Source organism: Acartia tonsa, chromosome 1, assembly GCF_053477335.1.
Source record: "Acartia tonsa isolate MP-2025a chromosome 1, ASM5347733v1, whole genome shotgun sequence".
NCBI classification, from domain to species: Eukaryota; Metazoa; Arthropoda; class Copepoda; order Calanoida; family Acartiidae; genus Acartia; species Acartia tonsa.
Window position 1 is genome coordinate 44,904,287 of NC_137260.1, and position 27,809 is coordinate 44,932,095.

The window sequence follows — 27,809 nt, forward strand, 5'->3', positions numbered from 1 at the left end:
AGACAAAATGCCACATTTCTACAGATACCGCTCAGAAGATGATGATCTACAGACACATTCCCGCACCCCAGCCAGAACTACAACTGGTGTGTCATCAGCGAAGACAGATGAAGCGCATGTCAGGTGTGTAATGCCACACTCTCTCTTATCCTTTATAATGTCGTCTTCTAGGCACGATTCCCGCCAACCAGCCTGTGACACTGTGATGACGTCATCAGAGGAAATTCATGTCAGGTACGCATTGACACTTTAGTTTTGGTTCTCAATTGGAGTACATCTCAGGTTTGTTTACTAGTTTCTGTCATAGTAGGAGAAACAAATAATAATCCAGGTGGCCATTTTACATCTTACCCAGGTAACGGAGGACTTATTAGCATTGCAGGTAAGCATTATTTACCCCATTAAACCTATTTGGTTCATGAAAAGCATTTAGTCTTAAAGTCTAAAATTAGATAGAAAAGGCAATCTTTTCTTCAATGAAGTTTGTTTTGCAAAATTAATGATATTTCTTGTACATATTTTACTAAAACAATATATTGCATGATTTATATTTTTGATAATTGGATTTCTGATAACAAATTGTTTGCAATTTGCCGCAAAAAAAGTTGAATCCACTATATGTCGTCTTTTGAGAAAGATGGAGATGATCTATAATTGTGCTAACTTTAACATTGCTTATTAACTTACTTTTTAATCTTGTCCGTCTAGGTTCTTAGTCAACCAATCAATTATGGATTTATTTAACCATACATATTTTTGTTATTAGATGTCTTGGAATAGCCGGAGAATTGTGTATTCCAAGTGGAGATGAAAAAAACAAGGAATCACATTAATTTGCCCATTTAAAAAAAATTATAGAAATAGATAGAGGCCTCTATCGGTTCTTTTTGAATATTTTTCTGACGATCTCTCTTAGAAGGGTGGTGGTGCCCTTCCACAAACCCCATAGTTATAAACCTTCCCAGGATGTATACGAGGCTACAATGTAAAGGTGAACCGTATTGATTCAGAGTTTTGCAGGATCCATTGCTACAGACGAAAAAAAGCTTTCTTTAATAGGATAAGTCTCAGGTGCTATTTCTTTTATTTTTTATCCTTACCAAATGATTCCATTATTGAGTGATTTATATTTAAGCTGCGCTAGTATTTGACAAGATTCAAAATTTAATAGAACATTTAATGCAAGAATTTTTAAAGTAGAATTATAGAAAATACAACAGGAAGTGTTTAAAAATATCTTTGCTAAAGAATTTATTTACAATTTACTTTCTAAAGTTAAAAGATAGACAGATAGGGAAATACAAATATCCATGGGAATATAAATCAGGGAAAGTGAGGAAAAGTCAATGAAAAATAAATTAATCCCCCAATTTTCTGACTTTAAATTTGGATTGAAGTATAAGATAGATTTTGTGCAGTGTTTCATTAAAGAATTTAAAGAGGTTTAATTTAACATTCCCATATAAACGACCCCTTAAATAGTGAATGTAAATATTCATTTATTTCCCCGGTATGATCTTTTATATCCCTGGTATCATTTTTAGAAGATTTTTAATTTTTTTTGGAAGATTTTAGAATTTTTATTAATTACTAAAAGAAAAAAAAATAATACCAGGGAAATAAATGAAATTTAAAAACCAAAATTAAACCACATTTTAGCATAAAAATGAGTTTTTGTTTAAATGAGAATGATATTCCTATCCAGTTTTTTGTTTAGGAATGAATATTTTTTACCTAATGTTTTTTTTTATGTAAAAAATATTCATTCCTAAACAAAAAACTGGATAGGAATACCCCATTCATTCTTCAATTCCTGAATCCCTGCTGTAGATAGAAAAGTAAAATAATCCTCTAGTTGAAAGATTAGCAAAGCTTGAAAAGAAAAAATACAGATTTAAATTGAAATAAATGCAATATAGAAGAAACTGCAAAGAATAAGACAGATGATAAGTGACTATATGAAAAACTGACTTACAAATATAGAGAATTAAAGAGTAGAGATATATTTATTAATAATATTTTTGGATCATGGAAGGAAAGCGAAGTAGAGGGTTACGTCGTATTTCCACAGTAGCTTTTGATAGGTTATTTAGATAACGCTTTGTTAATGTTAATGATTGCTCGCAGTGTTAGAAAATAGGCCCCGCAGGGTTAGAGCCCCCCACAGGGGCTAGAAATAGAAGAAAAGCTACTGTTAATATACGACGAAGCCCGCTATTTCGTTTTCTTTCCATGATTCCTATTTTTTAAAACATAAATGAGGGGAAAATGTTAAAAATAGATTAAATACCCAGTGATAAATGCTTTGAATAAAAAAAAGAGAACAGTAGAAAAGAAAAAGAGAGAATGTAAAGAAATAAGATAAAAAAGGCAAAAACAGTAGAGAAAGATAGAAAGTTTAAATATAAAAAAAAGAGGTTGAGTGGTCAATAATTGACAATGCACAAAGTTTTTCATATATTTTGCAAGTATTTATGCACAAGAATATATTTTGTTTTTTTTTAAATAGCACAATTTAATCATCCTAATTTTTTCAGCTACTTGTTTTCTTTCTTTTTTATAAAATTGATTTTATCTATATAAAGGTATGGAGATTAACCATTAGGTGAACCCTTGAATAAGCAGTGAATATTAAAGGGAAAAAGTGAAGAAAAAAAACAGACAAACACGACATAGGGTTGACTTGTTGATTAAACTTGCCTCCAAATTTTTTTTTACATGGTTGGAGAATGAGATTTAAAATATTTTTATAATTCAAAAATTATTTTTTTTATGCATTGTAAAAATACTATTTGCAACTGGAGACAATAAATGCAAAACACCTATTGTGCTTAATGTTGTTTTTGTACTATTGCATTTTTTCTAAATAGTTGCTATAACAAAACTTATTAAACTAGAGTTAGAAATATTACACTTTTTATTTCACCAGCGGCGCATTCGATGATATAGAACATAGAAATGTAATACCACGCCTTCCCCCCCCCCCTTCATCCTAATGATTTTCAAATGGTTTCATGTTTGCTTTGGAACAGTTTACAACAAGGTAGATTTAGATCTTTACAGTCAGTCCCAAGGTATTAACATCCCAACTACTGGTTTTCACGACCTTTGTCTGGAAGTTCTAATGGTGCATGGTTGTGAGTTGCCCCTGTTTTGTGCCAAGGCATGTCTCCTACTTTTACTTTTGATGTTGCACAACGGATAGATCAACTTTAGGTACAACTATAAATGTTTAGCTATAATGAGGTTTGGGCCAAGATTCGGACCCCTCACTTTACCGATATGGCGTAATCAAAATAACCCAATTCTAAAATATTAAATTGGGTAAATTAATGTGACAAATATAAAACTGGTAAACACATAGGTCAACATCAATTCTCTATTCTACGAGTTGGACAAGACTATTAGGAGTCTTAAGGAAAATATGTCAATTAAAATATCTATCTATCTAAAATACTCTGCCCCCTATTCAAGAATTCACACAATTCGAATATCTAATTAATACTAGACATTAGGGATAAATAAGGGGATAGGCAAATGGACAGTATAATCATCCCCATTCCCCTTCATACTTTAATAAGACAAGTGTGTAGGTTAAAAAACATAATTCAAAGCCTTCCTTATTTCAAAGAAGATTTTAAAAATCAATTAAAGACAAAATTTTAAATTAATTGATAAAAAATAAATTACTTTCTATTAGCATATTCTTGCAATCCTGGTAAGAAATACATGTGTTACTTTCTTTTATAAATAAAACTTTTGTTATTTTACATGTGCTTTGGATTATAGATAAAATTCCAAAGAAACATGTCTCTAAAACTGAGAGTGACCTGAATAAAGTATATTTCATGAAAAAAAATTTAGGTATGGATTAAAAAGTACATTTAAAATCACATTTATACTCTATGACTTAAGGTTTATTTGAAATATATTTAGATGAAAACATCATATTGGAATAAACCATATTTTTTGTTTGATCAAATATTTTTAAAAATGGCTGGACTGATTGTGTCATGTCCCCCTAGGATTGGGGTGAAGTCGCTAAATTCAAATTATAAAGAAACTGGTATTTGTTTTTTAGTTAAAATAGATTTTCATATCAAATTATACATATAAATAATGATATTGTAAGCGCAGCAACTATAAAAAAAATTGACATCATAATAGGAGGAGAACGAGCAATTGAGAGCTGAAGTAGACTATCTAAAAGACATCTGTAAGGTAAAGTATTTTATAACCATATTTCCTAAATTAACGTCAAAAAATTGTCAAAACTTTAATGTAGGAAAAGTCCACAAAAGTAAAAATAACCTTTCAGAACCTCTAGAAACCAATATTGTCTAAAACGTTATTAACCTTAAAATCAAACAAAGTTCTTTATTCAGAATAAAGTTGCTACTTCCCCACCGCCAGTTCCCGCGGTTGTCCAGAATGCTGCAGATTCTGGTGTTGAGGACAGATTAAGGTAAATTTAATTAATACACAAATTTTTGGTTCCAAGACAAACGCAGGAGTCCCAAACGTTGGAATGGACAAACGAAGGAGTGTTAAGACATTAATTTAATTTAGTATTTCTATACAGATTAGGTTAGGTTAAGATATACAAATAAGCCTTCCGCAGGTGTTAGGCATTTATAAATCTATAAGATAGTTTAAAATAGGCTATGTTAGGTTAAGTTTCCACTCCGACGTTTGGGACCCCTGCGTTTGTCCTAGGACCAAATGTTTGAATCTGACTTGTGCATATCTAAACTGTTAGACTACTTTAATGTATAAAGCAAAGGCGACGAATAATTTTTACTTTCTTATTTAGCTATCATATTCTGTACTACCAGCTAAGCCCTATATTAAAACTAGCAGAGATGGGCTTTATAAAAAAAAACTAAAAACCATCGCAAGATCAATTATAGTTACTTCTCGCATCGTATTATAAACGGCTTTCCGCGGATATAGAATGTACAATTATAAGATTAAAATAAGTTTTTTTAGCCCCGTGGTGCCGAAGGCACCAGCTAAAAAAACTGGTTTTAATCTTATGATTGTACATTTTTATATTCGTAGAAAGGTGGATATAATACGATGCTAGACATAGTTTTTTCGTATGGATGAGAACCGGTTCCTATCCACCGGATTCGAATGAATACGAGAAAAAAATAAAAAGCTATGTTATGCTTACTTGAAATAGAAAACCTAATCTGTTCACTAGTTCTTTAATCTTGAGACAAAATTAACGAAGGTTTCAGAAGCGCGTCATTTAAACCTGTCTTGGGGATTGATAATATCTACATTGAGTCAACATTTGATCCCTGTTAGAACCAGAGTTTAAAAGAATTTAATACACAAACTAATTTTTACAATATAATGACTTTTATAATAAAAAACGTATAAAGCATCAATTTATTGATCTATACAATTTCAGATCACAAATTCAGTCCATTGATTCTAAACTTGGTTCCTGCCAGGCAGATCTGAACACCGTCAAGACAACCAGCCAATCTTCTATCCAACAAATTCAGACCATGCTGGAATCAATGCAGATTACACATACACAACACAAGCAGGTAGGCTAACCAGCAACTCCAAGGGGGGGGGGGATATTTCCCATTTTAAAAAATATGTTAGGTTTTCCCTGGAACCATTTGAGACCACTAAAATTTTTTTTTGAGATTTTGAACTCCCCCTCTCCAAGAAAAATGCTTGGACATTTTTAAACGTCATTGTATGGTATTTGTAGCTATTTCAAAATGTATGAATATGCATTTGAACAGACAGGGAAGGAGGGGAGAGCAGGGACGTCCTTACTTTTTTTGATAAGGGGGTAAAAGAAGGAGGTAATCTAATGTATTTTAAAATTTTGAAGAAAGTAGAATGAGTGGTTTCAAAGTTTGATGGTGTGGGGGGGATAAAAATCTCTTAACCCAACGCTTGGACGTCTATGAGGGAGAGGTTGTATAAATTATACTGACTCACAAAGTTAATAACTTGTTCTGCTAGTAGTTGGCTTAAAACTTTTGAGGTTATAATCTACATTTTGATTGGGTTGTGCAAACTAATAAAGTTTTACATCACTAATTCAAAACTAAACAAAAGGTGACATAACAGTACAAAAAAACTCAAAACAGTAGAAGAAATTTGAATTAAATTGAACATTGATTGACTCAATAAAAAAAGATATGCCTTGATGCAAAATGACATTCTTGTTGTAAACTTTTGTGGTATCCGCCGAGGATAAATGGCAGACACCGGAGTTCAATTAGATTACGGCAGTGTGACAGACGTGGACACCTTACTATAGAGAAGCTACGCTTCTCTAGCTTTCACTAGATAATGATCAACATCTATTTTCAGTTGTCACTTTATTGAAGGGTTAAGAGATACTGAAGCTATATACAACAAACAATAATTACATGGATAGGAATAAATAATCATAACATAAAAGCATAAATAATACATATACAATGGTCAGTTTGGGCAATAATGATTCCCCCATCCCTGGAAAGGGTGGGGGAGAATTAAGAATACAGTTAACCATAATAAACATGACAGATTCACTCATTAATTCTAAGCGTAGGGAGGGGGTCACTAGACCCCTTCCCCAGGACTCGGGGGAGGGCCATTGACCCTCCACCGAACCCCAGATCAGGGGTGCCATAGACATGGCTCACGGTTGCCGAATACCACAACTCTCCCCTCGGAAGGCTGGGAGGTGGTTTCCCTACCAGACTTCCGACAGTGGTTGAGGCCTTCGGCCCGCTCCTTAGGGCTAAAATATATACAAACGATAATGATTCAATGGAATCCTAGTGGTGAGTATCTTCTTAGGGTTGATGGGCTCCCAATGTGGGATAGAAGGCAGAGGCTGACTTGGGTTGGATACGCTGGTCAGCGCCGGCAGGTATCAGGTTTGCTGGTGGCACAGTTGTTGCTGGAACGGTCAGCAGTGGGGCCTGCTGGTTGTTGTTGGCAGCGGCTGGGGCACTGGCTGCCAGGTTGATTGTCTGAGCAGCGGCCTGTCCTCCTGAGGGGCCGCTGGGTCTGCCAGAGGGCGGTCCTGGCCTACCTGAGCGGTCATGCCCGCTGTCAGTTGATTTCATAGACACCATTTCCTCGGCTGCTTCCCTGCCGATGGGAATGGCATCCCAGTCCACTGAAAAGTCCCGGGACTTGGCATGGTTGAGCCTGGCTCTAGCCAGCGCCTTCCTATATAAAGCTGGATGGTACAGGAACACTTGTGATATCGCATTCAGGGCTGCCCGGACTCCTCCCTGTGCTGCTGCCAGAGAAATGATGGTTAGATCCCCCAGCAGTTTGAGGATCAACAACAGCAAGCACAGTATGGCTGCGCCATCTCCCCACTCGTGGATGGCTTGTCTAAATCCTGCCCAGACATCCAGGGCTGCCTCTCCTTCCTCCGCCAGTCGGTCAATGTTGTAGGACACTATCCCATGGTCTCCTGTGGCCGAACAGCTGCCTTGCTGAACGCAGGAGCCATAGGATAGGCCGGTCAGCATGGCACTCTTGTATGCTGGGAACGCCAGCAGTTGTTGCCAGTCGTTCAACTCAGCCTGCGAATACAAACCACCTGAACTGAAGTCATCCAAGGGTTCTGTCAACAACTGCTTAGGCGTATCCAGCGGGGGTGGCCTCTTCTTGGGAGCAGGGGTTAACTCTATCCAGCCTTCCTCCTCGTGCACAGTCAGGGGGTAGGTGGAGGAGCAGGGAATCTTGGTGGCGTGCTCACTGTATACCCGTGTCACAGCGTCTACAAAACCTGTGGGCTCTACTGGCACTTTGTCCCAACACTCCTTGTGTTCGCGGACAACGTACTTGTGCCTTTGGCAGGTCAGCTGCAGCAGGATGTCTCCCCTCAGTACCGAGAACGTGCTCCCCTGGACACGCACCGGGTGGGCCGGATCTAGTTGCTGGAGCTTCCAGCAGTTGGCCGCTACTTCTTCTGCTGCAGTGCTTTTCATGCGCGTTTCCAGGGTAAACCCAATATAACCTGCATGGATCTGTGCTTGAAGGGGAACGTCAACATCCCTGGCCGACACTCTGGGCAGCGCAGCCGCGGCTGGGTCAGCTGCCACGAACAACGCTGGATGGTTGGTGGCATGGGCCTCGAAGTCGCAGTTCACAATCGAGGTGGGGTTGGTCATGTTGATGAAAAACTGGGCCTGATGGTCAACCAGATATGCATCCATCACCAGGCTGGGCTGGAGGCTGCGGATCAGCCTCAAGGGGCAATCTCTTCCCAGGTGGTCCCACACGTAGGTTGCTTCCCCAGTGATGCAGGACAGCTCAGAATGGGGACACTCTAGGGTCAGGTGGTCAGACTGGGACTCCACCCGTCCATCCTCCACCACATAGGTCTCCTCCTTGACCAGCAGCCGCCGCTCCTGGAGCACTAATTCGTTGCGGTATAGCTGGCCCTCAAAGTGGACGTCCTCCCCCTCGCAACCCACCCCCTCGGGGCTGTTGACGAGGGCGCCCACCATGTCGATGGTGAAGAACAGGGGGTGGTTCAGCTGGAACGTCAGTGGCTGGGTCTTGCCTGGCAACGTGTATACTCGGTTCCTGGCCAGGTCTCGGCACGCTTCTGGGTCTATCTTGGTTGGCCTCATGAGGGTGGGGACCGAGGTCACCTTGAGGTGACCCCATACCCCACACCTGAATGTCCACTGGGACACGGTGAGCTGACAGCTGAACCCAGTGGTTTCCCTCACCTTGACTTGCTGCAGGACGTGTACTTCATGGCCCAGGGGCACCTCCTGGTGTAGGGGCTCCGTTTCACACATCTTTTCTTTATTGTAAGACGTGACATGGGTGGGGTTGGCACAGTCCCACCCCACCAGGACGTAGCTGGTTGTAGGCCACACGGCTGCCAGCAGGAGGCCCCACAGGACCATCCACCAATGGGAGAGGCTTCCAGGTAACCATCTTCCTCGTACACGCGGCTGGGGATCTTCAGCTCTGGTCACGGCTGCTTCTTGGGGCTGGACACGGCTGGGCTGCTCCTGGCTAGATACAAATTTCCATTGAGCGTTATCTGTATGCGGCCGAGGCACCCCGATACCCTCCCCAATGACAGACTGGCAAGCGACTGGCACTTGCCTGGGTGTCGGCTCCCCTAGCCCTAAGTGCTCCCTTCCCTTGTCCAAGGCATGCCCAGTGGCATGGGGCTGAAGTGCATGTGGCACAGGCTCGCCCTTACTCACTGCCCTCCCCTGCCCTAGGAACTCAGGTGCATGTGGCACAGGCAAGTCCTTATTTTCCCAAATTTCAATCTCCCCAGCCTCAGGTGCAGGGGGCACAGGCAAGGCTGGGTGTTTACAATATTTTGGATACAACACATTTAACAAATTCAACTTATCCTGATGTTGAGCAGCTGGGTTCCCTTGGTTGGCAGGGGGCTCTGGATGGCATGTAGCTGGACTCTCCCTGCAGGCTGGTGGCGCTGGCTGGCATGTAGCTGGGCTCTCCCTGCAGGCTGGTGGCGCTGGCTGACTGGGGGTGACGGGTGTCACCCCTTCCTCTGGGACCGCTGGCTCGTTCCAGGACTCAGGTATCTCGGTGGCGGCGACGGTTGTCGCCCCAGGCACCAGGTGGGAGGCGCTGGATAGCACCCCCCCATCATCCCAGGTGGCGACGCCGGGTGGCGTCCCATACATCGATGCAGAGGTGCTGGCTAGCACCTCCTGCCTCTCTCGTTCAGCGGCTGCCAGGGCCTCCCCATACACCGTCTCAGGGACGCTGGGCAGCGCCCCTCCACTCTTGCTGGGTAGGCTCAGTCGGGCAGGTTCCATCATGTTGAGGCTAAAAGGCTGGGGCCTCAGCACCTCTGGCTCGGCTATGTTGTTGGGCTGTATCAGCTCTGGCCCCAGATGGTTAAGACTGAAGCCTAGGCCAACCCGGTTGGGTTCAGCCGCGCCGCCCAGTACGTTGATCCTAGCTGGGACAGTCCCGAACTGCGGCATCCCATCGGCTCGGTCCGCAGCTCTGGGGGCGGCTGCTTGCTGTGGTGGTGCTGGGGGCGCGCTCCCTTCCATATGGGCCACTCTGCTGGGCTTCCCTGGAGGGGCACCCTTGTCGGCGGTGCGCCTGCGGCTGGCTACCTGGGCCCAGTCGGCTCTACAATCGGCCGCCGTGTGACCGTCATAGTGGCAACGCTCACACTTGGCAGAACGGTCACGGCGTGGCTGGGTGCGTCTCTCCTCTAGGCTAACTTCCACAGGCGTTGGGCAGTCTCGAGCTCGGTGGCCTCTCCCCTGGCAGCGGTAGCAGCGGCCTGGAACCTTGTCATCTGGAGCGACCTTCCCCATCTGGTGGAGACCCGGAGCCAAGGAGCCAATCTCCATTGGCTCCGACTCGTCATATTGGGGCAACTGGATGCAGGCAGATCCAGTCAGCCCGTCGGTCGAGTCCACTAAGCACACACCTTCCTTCAGCTGCTTAGTAACCATGGTCACGGTGAACATGGCCTTACGAGTGTACTCAGGTACACTCGTAATTTCATGGTTCATCATGAGGCGTTTTACGTTGGCGTTACGAATTCCACGATTTAATTCGTCCACCAACAACTCAAGATCCTCATGGTTGTAGGCATCCCTATACAAGGCGCACTTAGTTGATATGTACGCTTGTATAGGTTCTGTCGAGTGTTGCTTGTAATCCCTAAACGCTTGTTTAAGCGTTTGGGATTCAAAAGCAGGGCGAAATAGCAACTCACACTCGGTCTTGACCTGTTCGTAGGTCAAGGCTTGGCCTGCCTCGCCAAACAGATGGGACGCCATTTCCGCCGCTTGCCCTACCAGTGACAGTAGTAGGGCGTTGCGGCGGTTGAGGGAATCATGAGGTGGTACGCGGTAAGCCGCCCATGACATCTCAAGTCTGCGGATATGTGCCGACCAGGATTGCTTGGGCGGCCCTCTAAACTCCGGCAGATTGCTCAGCATCAGCTTGCGGTACTCGGCTGGGGCCGGCTGAGGGTCATCCTGGAGCCATCCTGGGGCTTGGTCACCTCCTGGGGCTTGATGCTGGTCCATTGGGTCAACGGTGAAACGGCGGGCACAAAGTTATACAGTACTAAAATTGAATGGTTTGTCACTTGAGGCTTCCTAGCCTAACAACCAACACTGTTTGTATCACTAGGTTGGGAGTTTAGTTACAAAGATATAACTTAGCTGTACTTATCACTAGTTAGGTGTTGAGGTTGTAGGGTAGGCTGGTAGAGGTAGATAGGTGTTGAGGGTCTGAACTGCTGTCAGGAACTGATTGGGTTTTCCCTTATCACACTAGAGCTAGAAGGAAAGAAACTTGCAATTCTTTATTTGCTAAAAATACCCCTATTAAATGCTATGGAGTAGCTCCGCTCTGGTGTGAGTGTGTGTGTGTGTGTGTGTGTGTGTGTGTGTGCGTGGAATCTCCTGTCCTTGTAACGCGCGTTCGCGCCGTCAAATCCGCGCACACGGGGAAAACGCGCTCTCACCCCTCAACTCGCTCTCTCATTGGTCCGCTTCGTCCGTTGGATTTATGATATTTTCCGCACTCTGTTGCGCTACCCGTGAATGGCGCTCTGTGTATCCGATCGCTCGCTCCACACTACAGACGGACTTAGTCTAGTGTGGGTAGGAAGGGGGAAGCGCGTGAGGGGACGGGGGTAACTCCGTCCGTTCCCCCTGTGAGGGAGGGGGGTAACTGTGTGCTGGTGTAATAGGGCCTTTTCTTCTTAATCTTAGGCTTATCTATTATATCACCCTGATTGTATTTGCCTTCAATGGAGAGGGGCCCCCTCCCTTTCCCTTGGAATAAGGGGTGTATTGTTGTTGTGCTGTGGGCTTGAGATTGTTTTGATTGTATATCAGGGTCTTGATTATATTACATCTAGCTTCTATTTTTGTCCTTATCACAATTGCATAACAGATTTGTTTACCAACTCTGTTCTATTTTTAGCTGTTATCACAATACACAGTAATCCAAGCCTGTTCTATTCTTAGATTTATCACAACACAACAATTTGTTTGCCAAGCTTTGCTCATAAATCTATTGTTTGGCCATCACACTAGGGTGGTAATCCCTGTAAATGTGATATAATATCTGTTTTCTAGATGGGTGGCTGCGTTGTAGCTTCTCAGGATACTCGGGGTTGACGTAGTTTTTCTCTGTTCTGGTGCACTACACTCGTATGTTAGCTCGCAGCTTGCAGCTATGTGGCATGTTTCAGCCTATCGGCGGCAGGGAATGTCCCGTCCTGCTAGCGCCGCTGATCCAAATCCGGCTGATGGCGGCAGGGAATGTCCCGTCCTGCTAGCGCCACTGGTTCGGATCCTGCTATTTCTTGCAGTAAAGTTAGCCTATTTCCAGCCGTTTACACTTATTTGGCTTGTTTCAGCCGGTCCGCAGGCCTGTTTCAGCCCTTTTGGCGCTCAATTCTCCGTTAGATATCAGCGCTGCTCGCGGTTATTCGTCAGATTTCGCTGTCTCGCTTCCACAACTGCCGGATGCAGAGTTAAACTTTGCTGTCCAGGGTGGGTAATTCAGGTTGCTTGCGTCAGTTTTGCCAGATTCACTGCTGGGAGTACCTTAGCCTCAGATGCGCGTCTGCTCTACACTTGTGGTTCACCGTAATCTCACACAGCTGTCACCAAAGTTGTGGTATCCGCCGAGGATAAATGGCAGACACCGGAGTTCAATTAGATTACGGCAGTGTGACAGACGTGGACACCTTACTATAGAGAAGCTACGCTTCTCTAGCTTTCACTAGATAATGATCAACATCTATTTTCAGTTGTCACTTTATTGAAGGGTTAAGAGATACTGAAGCTATATACAACAAACAATAATTACATGGATAGGAATAAATAATCATAACATAAAAGCATAAATAATACATATACAATGGTCAGTTTGGGCAATAATGATTCCCCCATCCCTGGAAAGGGTGGGGGAGAATTAAGAATACAGTTAACCATAATAAACATGACAGATTCACTCATTAATTCTAAGCGTAGGGAGGGGGTCACTAGACCCCTTCCCCAGGACTCGGGGGAGGGCCATTGACCCTCCACCGAACCCCAGATCAGGGGTGCCATAGACATGGCTCACGGTTGCCGAATACCACACTTTAACTATTATTACCTAATAGAATTTACATTATATAAATGAACACATTTGCCACTATTGAATAACTTAATTAAATTAAAATTTAACGCACCTTTTCAAATATATAGAGATAAAGAATTGAAATTATTATGTAAAAATATACATACATATTAAGATTTTTTTGCATTATACGTATGTAGTTGCGGTGTATGGGGAGGAGAGGTTATATCCCACTATCTTGCTTGTATTGTCTTTTGCCTGACATAGCAGCAGCATGAGCTATAAAAGATGGCAGCTTTTACATTAATTAACTGAGCCGTGGGTTCGATTCTTTTGTTAAATCTATTTATTCCTGGATTATTTTTACAAGGTTTGTTAAACTTTATGTTGTGTTCCACATCTATTAGAAAGCTTTTAACATTCTGCAATCCTGGATATACAATGCACAAGTATTATACAGCAATTCTTTAGACATAGTGTTTATTAAATTAAATTACACATTAGATAAATTTTCTATTAGTAAATCGAAAATTTAAACATAAAAGGTGTAAATATTAAGCAAAGTGGATGGGGTATCAATACAAAATCATAAATCATTAAAACTTAATGTCAACACAATAGAGATGCTGTGAGTATTTGTGCAAAAAATATGACGTAACAAAAAAAATTAGCCAATGAGAGGCCACTATAAATTTCACCATTGGTCAATAACGGCCTCTCATTGGCTAATTTTTTTGTTACGTCATATTTTTTGCACCAATACTCACAGCATCCACAATAGACCTTTTTTTAAATTTATGTCAACACTGTACTAACTGGTTAAGTGGGTCCCAACACATTTTATGTCAACTTTATACATATGTATTTCCTTATCTAATATGACAGCGGTTAATTTCAGGAAACTTTTAAAAAATGACAATAAAATTAAAAGCTTTTTTCGTATTCATTCGAATCCGGTAGATAGTAACCGGTTCTCATCCATACGAAAAAAACTATGTCTAGCACGGTATTATATCCAGCTTTCTACGAATATAAAAATGTACAATCATAAGATTAAAACCAGTTTTTTTAGCCCGTGCCTTCGTGCGTTCTATATCCACGGAAAGCGGTTTATAATACGATGAAAGAAATAACTATTCCAATACTTGAAAAGAGCCGTTTTGATAGAAGCTACTTTAAAACTTACTTTGTCCGTCAATTTTTCTGTTTTTCAAGGCAAAATAAGATTACATAGACTGATAGAATAAACATTTTAAATACCTTTTGAAGATTATCCTTACAATTAATAGCACTTTCGTCCATATATCTGTAAAATATGTTGCATAATTAATTTTAGCCCAGTTTTTTAACAGAAAACTAAAACAGGTTGACGTACAAGGTCGTCCAATGTGGGGGGGGGGAGAATGTGGTGTGGAAATGAAGTACCTCCAACAACAACTAAAAAAGGGGATGCCTGATGCAATTTGTCATTACGTTATCACGAAACCTTATACTAGGAACACAGTAATAGTGTCTGACTGATTATGACGTAACAAAAAAAAATAGCCAATGAGAGGCCGTTATTGACCAATGGTAAAATTTATAGTGGCCTCTCATTGGCTAATTTTTTTTGTTACGTCATAATCAGTCAGACACTATTACTGTGTTCCTTTTAAAATTTCATGTAGATAGTTGGAACAAAAGTCTCACAGTCTCTTCATCAGTAATCATTTTTCTCAATTTCAGGAAGTTGACAATGCCCTATCCGCCCTGGCAAACATGGCCCCAGCTGTTAAGGAGAAAGAAACAGAAACAGTTTCCATCGTCAAACCAGTAAGTACTATCATAGATATTTGGAAAAGAGAGTAAGTGCTTTCAAACATAGTGTCGGTTGAGCACGGATATCTTTTAAAATAAATTGAAAATAAGGGCGCTTTTTTACCTGAAGTGCCCTGACGCAGCAAGGCTAACCTGTACCCAGTATAACCTAACCTAACCTGACCCAAAGTATATAAAAGAAAACGAAAAATTTATTTTTAAAATATATCAGTGCTTAACAGTGTACTTTGTGTGTAAGTGCCAGAGTATATTTGCAATCACTCTTCAAACACAGCTTTAAAAACCGCCATTGAACATTTGATTTCTAGGCCATGTTTTCTATGCAGTATACTCCCCCATCCCACCCCGCGTTTTACCTATCCAGAAGAAATTTTCCGAACACCCCTTAAAATATGTGTTACTAGCGGCTTCACCCCTAGCCTCTAGGGGCTGTGCCCCCAGAGGTTTGATCAACCTAATTTTTCGTATTTTAAATATTTTTAAAAATTGGGGGGGGGGAGGGATTTTTCAATTTTGGGGGGGTTGTCCCACCTCACAAGAAAACAGTTATAAACCTTCCCGGGACCTATGAGAAGCTACCCTGTAAAGGAGAACCAGATCGGTTCAGCGGTTAGCGAGATCCTTCGGTACAGACAAACACACATCCTATTACTTTATTATAAGGATTGCTAATTGTTTGAATTGTTTTTTTCCAGGAAAAAATGTGAGCTAAAAATTCAAACTATGTTTGAATAATTGATTAGAAAATAAAATAAGAGAATGATTCCTTTGATGTGAATCAATATCATTCAATATGTCTATCTTTCCAGCAATGATTGCAAAAAAGTCCTAAACCATGTTTAGAATTAGATTACATTTAGTCGACAATAAAAGTGTTTGTTAAAATATGCAACATTTTTAAATATTGCAATCTATCTAGTAAATACCAAACAAGAAGACTTCTAGGCATACCCTAAAAGGGCGTCTTTAATCAAAAGTCTTAATCTGATTCTTCAATTAAAATCTTTAGCCGTCATAAAAGGAAGTCAGACTTTTAAAAAAATACAGCAATATTAATTTTATAATTTTTTTCTTAAATATTTGTTATTAGCGACTAACCTCCCCCCCCCCTAGTTTTTTTTCTTGAACCCTTCCCTAAAAATCCAAAAATTCAGTACCTATCAAAAGCTACATTGTAAAGGAGAAGCATATCTTTTTTGAAAACTTATTCCTTCTTCCTGATTTGCATTCAAGTTGAATACTCCAATATAACTTCATATGCAGGGAGGGAGGGGACATTGGCCAGTTTATTACACTAGTCCCCAAAGTTTTATAATAGTTTTTCCGTTTTTCCCAATTCGTTGACTTAACAACAATTTTAATATTTTGGTTCTTTAAGTTGGACAATAGATCTTTTCATGAAAATACCCTTTCTCGAATTTCATTCTTCTGCTAACCTAAAAAGTTACTTTAGGGGCCTAGAAATACATGTACAAAATTTCAGCTCTCTATCTCTACTGGCGACCTAGCGCCAGGCATGTAAAATATCAACAGATAACGGCAGCACGGCGGTTTCAATAATATCTCAGTAATGTGCAGGTATTAAGCTCTTCTGCATATTTCAATTTAAACACATAAGACCAAAGATATGATATCCAAAAAATCTTTTGTCTAAGTCTACTCTACACCTAGCGCCAGTCAGTTTTCTAAAATCATGCATTTTATACCTGTGAAAAATGAAATCGCCAGTGCTAGGTGTAGAGTAGACTTTGACAAAAGATGTTTGGGATATCATATCTTAGGCCTTATGTGTTTGAAATATGCAGAACACCTAAATTCCCCTTTCAAGCCATTCTCTAAGCATTTTAAATTTTTTTATGAAATAACGGGATTTCAAAACTGCCTTTTGAAAAGGCCTAAAAAATATCTTTTTTTGTTCCTTTTTTCACTGTTTATAGTTACAACTTATTAAGATATTATTCTCAGTTAAAAAAAAAATTGGTGCTTCCAGCACCAAAACCGGCAAAAACAGGCAGTTAAACTTCTGTACCCCTACTTAAGCCCCTAACAGACCCCCCCTCTATCTCGGCTCCTGTTACAGATAGAGACGTAAAACTTTTTTCTGGTGGTTCATATAATTAGAGAAAATTACTTTTTCTAGTCATAGCAGTCAGACCGCTCCTTATCCGCTTTTTTTTTGGCCAGCCGCTAAATATTAAAACTGCTGTAGAGCAGCCAATTTTAAAGATAAGAAAACCAAATTTTATGACGAACTATTATTTTTTATAACAAAAAAATACCTTTTCTGACCATCGCCAAAAAGCAAAAAATAAACTAAACCGCCAATTTTGGCAGTAAAACGGCGTTTGGCGGCGCTAAATAATATTTTTATCTGTTTGCAGTTACAACTTATTAAGATATTATTCTCAGTTAAAAAAAAATTGGCGCTTCAAGCACCAAAACCGGCAAAAACAGGCAGTTAAACTTCTGTACCCCTACTTAACCCCCTAACAGACCCCCCTCTATCTCGGCTCCTGTTACAGATAGAGACGTAAAACTTATTTCTGGTGGTTCATGTGTATTTTTAGAGAAATTTACTTTTTCTAGTCATAGAAGTCAGACCGCTCCTTATCCGCTTTTTAGCAGCCAGCCGCTAAATATTAAAACTGCTGTAGAGCGGCCAATTTTAAAGCTAGGAAAACCAAATTTTATGATGAGCTATTATTTTTCATAACAAAAAAAATACTTTTTTTGACCATGGGTAATGGTAATATTACTACAATTATTTTTTACACTATATCAATATTAAATATTTTACAAAAGTTTATATAAAGACAACCATAGACACAATTTTTCTCACTATCACTGATTATAAACTTTTTTTTAAACTATAAAAATAGGTCCTTCACTTATTGTATCCACCTTTCAACAAAAATCAGAAGACATTTCTAAAGTCATTTTATGCATACTAGCACAAAAGAATCACCGGCAACTTCGTTTTCTTTCCATGATCCAGAATCTTTCTATCTACAGCTGAATTTTTAAAATACATCTTGCATTTGAAAAGGAAAATAAGAAAGATAATATGTAATAGGATGGAAAAGATCATCTTGATGTTTTTAATAATTAGATTTGTATATTTTGATTTTGTTTTTAACCCTTTGTAGACAAATTGATAATATTTCTAAATGTTAACTTTTTTAATTGTCTGCATCTGGCATCTGACTAAAATAAAAATCTGTTACATTAGTTTCAACAATTAACTGCCCAGCCAGAAACGTCGTAAGGAAAATCATAAGGAGATATTTACTATATTATCGCAAAAATTGAATTTACGATTTTATAGGGATTAATTCGAATTTGTAGTAAAAATCGTGACAATCGTATGTATCTCGCATTTTATGTTTGTCAACACACACTTACAAACAGACACACAACCAACATTTTCAAAATCATTGTGTGAGAAATATAGTTTATAAATTGGCCACTAGGTATTCACATTACTTTGTATAGACAATTAAAATCTTTCTGTTATCAAACAAAATAAATTAAAAACTGGTATAACAAAATATCATAATGTGTTAGTTGTCTTTTATTGAAAAAAAATTTGTTTTTAAACATTCTCACTTTAAACCACAGCAAGTGTACAAAAATGTCTAAATAGTAATTAAAATAAGATAAATTCAGTAAGAAATTCTAACTTTCTCACAATTATAATTATAATGGAAACAGATCTAAAATCAACCTTATAATTTCAGAGGAAATACAAAGATAAACACACTCTCTTTCTCTCTCTTTCTGTATGCAAAGTACAATTTGTGTATAATGTTATGAATGAATATTACTGATTTACCTAACCTTTCCTTACAGAAAACTACATGATGTTAAATTGATTTTTTAATGAACTTTTTATTTACGATTTTAGTACGATATCGCGCGCGATCTTTATGATATCACCTGCAATTTCGTAGGTGTATCGCGCAGCTCTAAGTACCTTTTCGACCATTTATCATAACATATCGTTGATGTGCATTGGACGACTATTTAGCGATATCGTAAGAACTCGTGCTCGATTGCTACACGATATCGTGCACTATAGTAGCGCGATAGTGATGCTACTTTCTGGCTGGGTGTGTTGCCCCTTTCCAGACCTTAATCAGTCAATTTTTGTATAAAATCTTTTATTGTGATCATAAACAGATAAAAATATTAATTAGCGCCGCCAACCGCAATTTTTCAGCAATGGTCAGAAAAGGTATTTTTTTTGTTATAAAAAAAAATAGTTCGTCATAAAATTTGGTTTTCTTATCTTTAAAATTGGCTGCTCTACAGCAGTTTTAATATTTAGCGACTGGCCGAAAAAAAGCAGATAAGGAGCGGTCTGACTGCTATGACTAGAAAAAGTAATTTTCTCTAATTATATGAACCACCAGAAAAAAGTTTTACGTCTCTATCTGTAACAGGAGCCGAGATAGCGGGGGGGGGTCTGTTAGGGGGTTAAGTAGGGGTACAGAAGTTTAACTGCCTGTTTTTGCCGGTTTTGGTGCTGGAAGCGCCAATTTTTTTTTAACTGAGAATAATATCTTAATAAGTTGTAACTATAAACAGTGAAAAAAGGAACAAAAAAAGATATTTTTTAGGCCTTTTCAAAAGGCAGTTTTGAAATCCCGTTATTTCATAAAAAAAATTTAAAATGCTTAGAGAATGGCTTGGAAGGTGAATTTAGGTGTTCTGCATATTTCAACTTAAAAACATAAGGCCTAAGATATGATATCCCAAAAATCTTTTGTCAAAGTCTACTCTACACCTAGCGCTGGCGATTTCATTTTTCACAGGTATAAAATGCATGATTTTAGAAAACTGACTGGCGCTAGGTGTAGAGTAAACTTTGACAAAAGATTTTTTGGATATGATATCTTTGGCCTTATGTGTTTAAATTGAAATATGCAGAAGAGCTTAAAACCTGCACATTACTGAGATATTATTAAAACCGCCGTGCTACCGTTATCTGTTGATATTTTACATGCCTGGCGCTAGGTCGCCAGTAGAGATAAAGAGCTGAAATTTTGTACATGTATTTTTAGGCCCCTAAAGTAACTTTTTAGGTTAGCAGAAGAATGAAATTCGAGAAAGGGCATTTTCATGAAAAGATCTATTGGACAACTAATTGTAATCCACAGAAGGGGTAATTTTGTGTATTATCATTGGGTTAGTACATCAATTTATTGGCCATTGTCTAATGCCTTTAAATCTCTGCTTCCTATGCCTATAATACTCAAGAGATTACAGTACACTCTATAGGGATAATATAAAACCAGGGATAGGATAGTGGGCGATAAATTACTCTTGCCTCGGAATATTATGAGGACCAATGGTTTCGGTTGCTTTTATAATAATGTGTGTTGGTAAATCTGTACACATGTTTATTTTTATCTCTCAAATGCGATTTTCAAATGAATTAATGATTCTAAAATACATAGGGTACAAAAGGACAAAGGATGGTTTATCTAAAGAAAAACTATTTTACCCCAACTTGAGCCAATTTTTAGCCAGTCAAAATCTGAAAAATTATGACAAATTATATTCAGCATATAAATATGTATATAAATATACAGTAGCATGATATACATAATTATTCACTGATTATGAAAATACCAAAATATTAAACAGAGACTGTTGTATTTGACTGTTGAAAATTGACATAAAATCAAATCGCTATACTTAGATTAACCATCCCTTTTCTTTGCTATCTGAGAAGAAATTTATATGTTTAATGCTGACAAAAAAAAACTTTGAATCTATTCAAATAGCAACGCTTTATGGATGGAAGATAAAATCTATCTAAATTTCCATAATAAAACAGAATTTATCTACTGCTGACCTATCCCTGTCCCTAAGTATAATTAATGTTTAATACAAACAAGAATTATATACTAGTGACCTATCCTTGTCCCTGAATATAATTATTGTTTAATACAAACAAGAATTATATACTAGTGACCTATCCTTGTAACCCTGAATATAATCAATGTTTGATACAAACAAGAATTATATACTAGTGACCTATCCTTGTCCCTGAATATAATTATTGTTTAATACAAACAAGAATTATATACTAGTGACCTATCCTTGTCCCTGAATATAATTATTGTTTAATACAAACAAGAATTATATACTAGTGACCTATCCTTGTAACCCTGAATATAATTAATGTTTAATACAAACAAGAATTATATACTAGTGACCTATCCTTGTCCCTGAATATAATTATTGTTTAATACAAACAAGAATTATATACTAGTGACCTATCCTTGTAACGCTGAATATAATTAATGTTTAATACAAACAAGAATTATATACTAGTGACCTATCCTTGTCCCTGAATAAAATTAATGTTTAATACAAATAAGAATTATATACTAGTGACCTATCCTTGTATCGCTGAATATAATTAATGTTTGATACAAACAAGAATTATATACTAGTGACCTATCCTTATAACCCTGATTATAATTAATGTGTGATACAAACAAGAATTATATACTAGTGACCTATCCTTGTAACACTGAATATGATTAATGTTTAATACAAACAAGAATTATATACTAGTGACCTATTCTTGTAACACTGAATATAATTAATGTTTAATACAAACAAGAATTATATACTAGTGACCTATCCTTGTAACACTGAATATGATTAATGTTTAATACAAACAAGAATTATATACTAGTGACCTATCCTTGTAACCCTGAATATAATTAATGTTTAATACAAACAAGAATTATATACTAGTGACCTATCCTTGTAACCCTGAATATAATTAATGTTTAATACAAACAAGAATTATATACTAGTGACCTATCCTTGTCCCTGAATAAAATTAATGTTTAATACAAACAAGAATTATATACTAGTGACCTATCCTTGTAACACTGAATATGATTAATGTTTAATACAAACAAGAATTATATACTAGTGACCTATTCTTGTCCCTGAATATAATTAATGTTTAATACAAACAAGAATTATATACTAGTGACCTATCCTTGTAACCCTGAATATGATTAATGTTTAATACAAACAAGAATTATATACTAGTGACCTATCCTTATAATGCTGAATATAATTAATGTTTAATACAAACAAGAATTATATACTAGTGACCTATCCTTGTAACACTGAATATGATTAATGTTTAATACAAACCTATCCTTGTAACACTGAATATAATTAATGTTTAATACAAACAAGAATTATATACTAGTGACCTATTCTTGTCCCTGAATATAATTAATGTTTAATACAAACAAGAATTATATACTAGTGACCTATCCTTGTAACCCTGAATATAATTAATGTTTAATACAAACAAGAATTATATACTAGTGACCTATCCTTATAACGCTGAATATAATTAATGTTTAATACAAACAAGAATTATATACTAGTGACCTATCCTTGTAACACTGAATATGATTAATGTTTAATACAAACAAGAATTATATACTAGTGACCTATTCTTGTCCCTGAATATAATTAATGTTTAATACAAACAAGAATTATATACTAGTGACCTATCCTTGTAACCCTGAATATGATTAATGTTTAATACAAACAAGAATTATATACTAGTGACCTATCCTTATAATGCTGAATATAATTAATGTTTAATACAAACAAGAATTATATACTAGTGACCTATCCTTGTAACACTGAATATGATTAATGTTTAATACAAACAAGAATTATATACTAGTGACCTATCCTTGTAACACTGAATATAATTAATGTTTAATACAAACAAGAATTATATACTAGTGACCTATCCTTATAACGCTGAATATAATTAATGTTTAATACAAACAAGAATTATATACTAGTGACCTATCCTTGTAACACTGAATATGATTAATGTTTAATACAAACAAGAATTATATACTAGTGACCTATCCTTGTAACACTGAATATAATTAATGTTTAATACAAACAAGAATTATATACTAGTGACCTATTCTTGTCCCTGAATATAATTAATGTTTAATACAAACAAGAATTATATACTAGTGACCTATCCTTATAACGCTGAATATAATTAATGTTTGATACAAACAAGATTCTTGCAATCCATCTTCTACATAGAAAATTATACAATAATAGAATACTACCATAATGTAATTTTAAAACATTTCAATGATCTTAAAGAGGCAATCTAATTTGATACTTTAAACAAGAAAAAGAAAACTTATGATCAAGAGAAAAAGATTTAGGTCGAACTTCCAAAGACATGTATTTTTTGTACCTTTTACCTAAGAGACACAATTTTTAAATTTTGTAATGAAAGAATTTATTGCTGTATTTTTAGATATAGTTGTACAATGAATTTTTGTCAATAAACAGCAGTTAAAGTTATCTAGCTACATACATACATAAAGATAAAAATACCGAGTAAGGGAAATTTTGATAACTTAAGCCTTTACCTTGGATTATAATGATATTATATAAAAGCTACATAATTCCTTATCTAGAATAGTCTATGACCTATCTAATTTAAGAGCGTATACATACAAGTTTAAGCAACTCAAGTTATTTCAGCATAATTCTGCACATTACACACATTTTGCAGTAAAGAAAGATATTTAAAATTAGAATATTTATTTACAATCTTCTGCGGTAGAACTTTTGGGAAAAAAGTGGAAAAAATAAATCGACCCTCCATTGTTAATTTTTTTGTTTTTCATAGCATTATTTAGAAAAATATAAGAAGTGTTATATTTTGCTTTAAGATCTTTAAACATGCAGTATGACTTTATAAAAATGTTTGACTACCTTTTACTATATAAAGGAAAACAGTAAAAGTGTCTAACTATGACGTCAGAAAAAAATAACAATAACCCAATAAGAAGCCAGTATTCACTGTGGTAAAATAGATAGCGGCCTCTCATTGGTTAATTGTTAATTTTTTCTGACGTCATAGTCAGACACTTTTACTGTTTTCATATAAAGTTAATTTTCACACTTGAACACTTAATTAGAATTTTTATGGTCAAAATTAGGCTTCAAGCTTTCAATCAATCCTCTGTCTAACTTTGACAGGACTAATTTTCAGACTTTCATGAAAGAATAGTTATTTATCGCATCGTATTACATGCATCTTTCCGCAGATATTAAAATAAAACGTTATATGATAAACTAGTTTTTTTATAGCCTAGATTGACCGAATGCCCGGGCTAGCAAAACATGCATTAATTTTTATTTAATATTCGTAGAAAATTGTCTGTAATACGATGCTATGCCAGATTTTTCAATGTGTCTGAGAACTGGTTCTAATCCACCGGATATTAATCGGTTTTGAAGCCATACTAGATAAATATTTATTTTCCTTAAATATTTGTTACTACATTTTGTTTAACTATTATCAATCGAATTAAAGATAAAAAGAAGTTTTTATATAATGTTTAATATTTTGATAATTTTAAAACTATTTATTTTTACTTTTAGGATATAACTCCATTTGCTGTGGTATTTGATGCGGTTAGATGTGAAGATTGGGTTGGTCAGGACTCTTTCCTTCCATATACTAAGGTAAACAAGGACTATATAATACAAAGATATGATTATATATTTGGTTAGGTGTGAAGATTGGGTTGGTACAATACAAGGAGTAAAACTGACCCCAATATATCTAAATCCCCCCCCCCCCACTGCCAACATCATATAATTTCGTTACTTAATCTTAAATTTAAGACCGTTTAACTTAACAGCATATAAAACAAATCTAATTAATTTAGTTCAGTTTTTCCGGGGACTAAGTTCACTCCCTTATGGGAAGTTCTGATTTTTGAACCTAGTAAAAGTGTCTGACTCTAATTATGACGTTAAAAAAATTAGCCAATGAGAGTCCAGTATACACTGCACTGTAATTGACCAATCGTAAAATTTACAGTGGCCTCTCATTGGCTAATCTTTTTTACGTCATAATCAGAGTCACCAGGGGCGTCCAAGCTTTTTATTTTGGGGGGGGTGTAAAATGGCGCGCGAAGCGCGCCGCAAATTTTTTTTACCCCCCCCCCCCCTAAAGTTTTACCCCGGGGGTAAAATTTGCTTGGGGGGGGGGATAATTACCCCCCCTGAAATCTGTTGGCAGGGGTAAATTTAGTTTACCCCCCCCCCAAAAAAAAATTTACCCCCGGGGTAAAATTTTTGGGGGGGGTAATTTAAAATTTATTAAATATATAGTAATCGCCCCATTACCCCCCCCCCCCCTTGGACGTCTATGTCAGACACTTTTACTAGGTTCTGATTTTTTATATAAAGCTTTGCTATTATTTGCTTCGTTCTTATCGAACTTATATTTATAATATCAATAGATGAATTGCAATCTTGGTGGAGGATTGAACATGGACACAGGAAAGTTTACAGCTCCAGTTTCTGGTATCTACTTCCTTGGCCTCAATGTTTATGGTGCTCCAAGAGATGGTGTCGTTCTCAGCATCAAGTAAGATTATTTGGTGCTTTCCCTAGGCCCAACTCATAAGGGTAGGGGGTACCTGTGGTGTCATAACCATACCAAGTACTTCAATATTCTTTTCCACCCCCCTTTATTTTTCTTCTTTTAAAATACGGGCGGGGGAGAACTGCCTATGGTTCCAAATAATTTAAGAAGGCTGGGTAATTACTCTTTTTTTAAGACGGCTAAGTTGCAGCTGCAGGTTCTGTAGATTGTTGACTTACTAGAATTTTGACGTATTTAGATTTAGAATATCTAAAAATAGTTGACGATGCTTCTACTATTTATCTAACAGTTTCTATTTACCTATGTATGATTATTAAATTTCTAGATGAAAAAAAGCTAAAGCTGTTGTATTGTAGGTTGAATGATTTCCTTGAGTTGGCCAGCTGCAGCGGTGTTGGTAAAGCCAGTCAGTCTTGTATCATTGAGCTGGATGAAAATGTAAGTATTATCAATTTTCAAATCTTTTATGAATTAAAATAGCTATACATATAGTTTAGTTTTCAGATGTTGATCAAATACTTTGCCAAAAAAGTATTTTTAGTAATTATGTTAATTAATAATTTGTTTGATTAAAGAGATATTTTTATTAATAAGGTATAGCCAACAAGCAAAATAAATCTAAAATAATATTTGGGGGGCAGATAAAAAGGTCGTCAATTGTAACATGTGTTGCCCCCCAACTACAGCTGAAAATCACCTATTGGTTTTGTGATTTTTTTTCGAATTAATTTCATTGGTGGTATAAGCTGGATATTTTTATTTTTATTAGTTTCTATGAATTGGTGTGCGGAACACCCCTAAAACCAGATTTTAGGAAAGGCCCTTTTCCCCTATAAGTTTCATCATCCCATAAAGGATTTACAACACCCCTATTGAAACCATTGCACGCTTCTTCTTATTTCTTCATTCTTATTTTTATTATTTTGAACTATTCTAGGATACAGTTGGTATATATGTAAATGAAAAGTCAAAACTTACTGACACCAACAACCAGAGGTAAAAAAACGAAGCAGCTTATACTGCCTAATAAAAAATTACTTCATTAATACAAATGACCAACGATAGGCCAGTATACACTCTGATTCAACAATGTTGAGATGTATACTGGCCTATCATTGTATTGTATGACGTCATTTTTGAAAAGGCACTAAAAGCTGCCTCTAAAAAACAAATACTTACATCATTATCTATGTTCTTTATAATTTACTAACAGCTACGACCCTAGAGGACTTTCAGGGGGGGGGGGAGGAAGTATAGTTGACTCTACTCCACTTTCAATTTTAGTTTAATAAAGAGAAAGTAAAAAAAAAATTTTTTTATATACTCTACCTGGAAACAGTTATAAACCCTCTAAGGACTAGGAGAAACTACACAGTAAAGAAGAATCATATCAGTTTAGCGGTTAGAGATATCCTTCAGTACAAACAGACAGACAGACAGATAGTCTTCCAACTACTTTTTTGTATAAGGATGGTTTAAATTACAACCCACAAACAGTTTGTTTTGTTCAATGAAAGAACTTTTTTCAGGTACACCCACTTCCTTGGATTCCTCATGAGAGAGAAAATCTAAACCATTTAGAAGATCACAAAAGACATATATTCTTGATTGAAGACGACCTTTAGTACCAAAATTTCCGATCTTTAAAAACAAGTAACGTTTTTTTAAATAAAGTTGTTGGTTGCAGCGAAATCTTTTTGTAAACATTAAAATAAATCCTTTTATTATAATTATTAATTACTTAAACTATTTGTTAAAATATTAATTTTTAATGTGATATCAAATCATATAGAAAAATACATGAAAATTTTACCATTTTTTAATAAAAATACCCCAATTATATTTAGTTGTAGATTTACAATTAAATGATTTAGTTTTGTTTTTATACTGATACACTTATTGTTTTTTTTTTTATTTTCATCGAAATTAGATAAAAAAATTTATCCATCAACTTTGAATTCCTTCAGATATAATTATTTTTTTTAAAGTGTATCTTTAATTTTGTTAAAATTATAAAATTTACTCTCAATGAATAACATTCCCCTTAGATTGTTTTATTGAAAATTATGTTATGTAGATAACTATTCTCTATTCAGATTTATAGATAATAGATGTATGTACTTATAGATTTAGATTCTATTAAAATAAGTAAAAAAGAATAATTAAAACAATTTAAGACATAAATAAAGACATCATTTCCAAATTGATTCTGATGTATGTAATGTATTTATTAAATAAAAATCAAAGATATGTTTGTTTTTAATACAACATTCAATGTAGTATACTTTAATGTATACTATTTGACTGAAGAAAAGTGACTGATAAGAAAATTCAAAATGTCGTCTTTCGCATAAAATTTTTATTCTATTCTGATGTAGATATGCATTTTGGTAAAAAA

General features: G+C 36.7%; 1 protein-coding gene across 2 annotated transcripts; it reads left to right on the forward strand.

Annotated features, from left to right (window-relative positions):
• Nucleotides 1–27,661, forward strand: LOC145320882 (uncharacterized). 2 transcript variants are annotated; one of them, XM_080162841.1, is made up of 12 exons: nt 1–123; nt 767–819; nt 3,363–3,416; nt 4,166–4,221; nt 4,386–4,465; nt 5,420–5,561; nt 14,824–14,910; nt 24,397–24,480; nt 25,266–25,393; nt 25,768–25,849; nt 26,349–26,407; nt 26,941–27,661. In XM_080162841.1, the coding sequence occupies exons 1-12, from the start codon at nt 8–10 to the stop codon at nt 26,981–26,983; spliced, it is 984 nt and encodes a 327-aa protein (XP_080018967.1). In that variant the 5' UTR covers nt 1–7; the 3' UTR covers nt 26,984–27,661. The 2 variants fall into 2 exon arrangements, with proteins under 2 accessions (XP_080018967.1, XP_080018966.1); XM_080162840.1 differs by having other exon boundaries at nt 7–234.
• Nucleotides 27,662–27,809: the final 148 nt, after the last annotated feature.

What these genes read in the sequence shown, in the direction of transcription:
- LOC145320882 (XM_080162840.1), top strand. Translation starts at nt 8, where the DNA reads ATGCCACATTTCTACAGATACCGCTCAGAAGATGATGATCTACAGACA. An exon ending in AAGTGGAGATGAAAAAAACA is followed by an intron (nt 820 to 3,362) that starts AGGAATCACATT and finishes TGGTAAACACAT; the next exon opens with AGGTCAACATCAATTCTCTA. An exon ending in CAGTTTCCATCGTCAAACCA is followed by an intron (nt 14,911 to 24,396) that starts GTAAGTACTATC and finishes TTTTACTTTTAG; the next exon opens with GATATAACTCCATTTGCTGT.